The 2,157-nt window shown below is 38.5% G+C and overlaps 1 protein-coding gene across 1 annotated transcript; it reads right to left on the bottom strand.

The window, feature by feature from the left end:
• Positions 1–237: 237 nt before the first annotated feature.
• Positions 238–1,852, bottom strand: LOC120172953 (aquaporin NIP1-2-like). Its single transcript, XM_039180268.1, has 5 exons — positions 1,688–1,852; positions 1,365–1,589; positions 1,078–1,275; positions 795–856; positions 238–556 (listed from the first exon to the last, which is right to left on the bottom strand). Exons 1-5 carry the CDS (start codon positions 1,826–1,828, stop codon positions 343–345), a joined length of 840 nt encoding a protein of 279 aa, XP_039036199.1. The 5' UTR covers positions 1,829–1,852; the 3' UTR covers positions 238–342.
• Positions 1,853–2,157: the final 305 nt, after the last annotated feature.

The following is a 2,157-nucleotide window of genomic DNA, read 5'->3' as shown; positions in this document are numbered from 1 at the left end:
ATTGTCACCCATTGCTTCTTTCATTGTTGTTATTTGATGATTTTCTCGATTGAAAAGAATATTATATTACTATTTTTTCTTTTAATCGGTCCAAACTTGTTTGCAAATCTTCTAAATTTCATTCAAAACTAAAAGTTAGATTTTTTATAACTCACTAGATCAACATGAAATTGAATTATATTAATATTTAAAAACACAGCAGTAATGAGCCGAACACCATTCTTCTGTTAATGATAAGTACATGCCTTGTAAAATCGCCATCTTTCATTTGCAATACTAACAATGGTCAATGACTCCAATTCTATCAGTCATAATATATAGTTTTGATTTGCAGAAAATAATTTAACCTGAATTACGTGAACTCTTGAGGAAGGAAGCACTCTTGGTTATCTCCCTCAATGGCTTGTCAGTGTACCTCACCATGTTATAAACCCAGGCACCCGACACCGCCCCGAGTGTCGGTGCGGTGAGATATATCCATATCCCTTTGTAGTGATTTGACACAATTGCAGGTCCCAAGCTCCTTGCCGGGTTCATCGATGCTCCTGTAATTGGCCTGTTGAATACAGTATCTTAAAACATCAGCATAAAGGCTCTGAACACTGAAGTAATATGTTTTGAAACTTGGTTCCAAATTTAGAATTTGAACCATAATTTGAGGATATATAATATGCAATTAACCCATAAAGTTAAAAATACATTTCAACTATGATTATTAGAGACTTGTGAGTCGAGAAGAGAACAAATTAGAGTAATAGAAATAGGCAAGTGGGTTAAGGAAAAAGTTAAAGTACCCTGCAAACATCACATTGAGCAGCACAGTAGCGCCAACGGCAAGTCCAGCAAGTTCTCCAATCTGTACATAAATAAATGGCAACTTCTTCAATACATATAAGATTTGTAAAATTAATTTGAGATTTGAATTTCGTCATCTTCGACTTTTCTTCTGTCTTTAGGCATCGAGGTGTCGTCGAAAAACCGGCATACTAAAAAAATATGTTGATTATTCGACGGCATCGAAAGGTAACAATGACTTGATGTTATTAGTGCGATATGCTCTGAGAAGGCGGAACTTACGGCTCTGTTATCAGTTGCAACGCCGGAGATAATGAACATGAGATAAAAAGTGATAATGAATTCGACCACGAACGCCTGCAAATCGGACCCTTGAGGCGACGTTCCGGCAAACACGTCGTGGGGTCCACTAAACAACAACCGGAGTGTACCAGCAGCCAAAGTTGATCCAGTAACTTGAGCCAATATATAAGCAGGCACCTATACAAAAAGGAAATCAAAATTAAGCACTGGAAATCTCTGCACAAAACAGAGCATTTGAAACACAAATTAGATCATGGAAATTGTACCTGTCTGACAGGGAATCTTCTGCAAGTAGCAAAAGAAATGGTGACGGCAGGGTTGAAATGAGCACCGGAGATGTGACCGACGGAGTAAACCAAGACCGTCACGGCCAATCCCCACACTATAGAAATCCCAGGAAGTGAAACCACTTTATCGTTGTTCACATTCACCACAACCGATGCACAACCGGCAAATATCAAGAAGTATGAGCCGAACAACTCCGCCATCAGCTGCAAATCGTAAAATACAACAAACCCATACTCATCATCATACAACAAACAACACAATAATTACATATGAAATGATAGATCCATAGATAAATAGATACCTTTTGTATGAAAGATACAGATAGACCGATATCGGGGTCTTTTCTTTTGGGAGGCGGTGGAGGAGGAAGATGGTTATTTATTTCATCATTTACATTCAAAACTACCTCATGGTTTCCATTTGTAGCAGAGATCTCAGCCATGGCAAGAAAAATTAGGGTCTTTGTCGCCTCGACTACCAGGGGACAAGTGTTGTGCAATAGCCTATCAAAGCCAGGCAGTTTAAGGGTCAGCTAAGGGAGACAAATTTGATTTTGACTATGAACATATTCATTCCATGCTGTCTATATAAATAATTATCTGACTCTATGGACTTTGGAGATAACGATGTTATGAACAGACAGAGAGAGAGAGAGGGAGAGGAGAAGCATCTAAGGCTGGCTGAATTCATGTAAGTTCAACTACCCACCTGTTACACAGAAAGTCATGAATGCCAACCGCTACAAGGGTTATGTCTCAATTTTCCTTTTAT

Source organism: Hibiscus syriacus, unplaced genomic scaffold, assembly GCF_006381635.1.
Source record: "Hibiscus syriacus cultivar Baekdansim isolate YM2019G1 unplaced genomic scaffold, ASM638163v2 tig00111917_pilon, whole genome shotgun sequence".
Taxonomy (NCBI): Eukaryota; Viridiplantae; Streptophyta; class Magnoliopsida; order Malvales; family Malvaceae; genus Hibiscus; species Hibiscus syriacus.
Note: the sequence above shows the minus strand (reverse complement) of the source record. Positions and strands in the feature narration are given on the sequence as shown.

Coding starts and splice junctions, on each gene's coding strand:
- LOC120172953 (XM_039180268.1), bottom strand. CDS start 1,828: ATGGCTGAGATCTCTGCTACAAATGGAAACCATGAGGTAGTTTTGAAT. Junction 1,590..1,687: donor CTGTATCTTTCATACAAAAG/GTATCTATTTAT, acceptor TACGATTTGCAG/CTGATGGCGGAGTTGTTCGG. Junction 857..1,077: donor TTGCAACTGATAACAGAGCC/GTAAGTTCCGCC, acceptor ATTTATGTACAG/ATTGGAGAACTTGCTGGACT.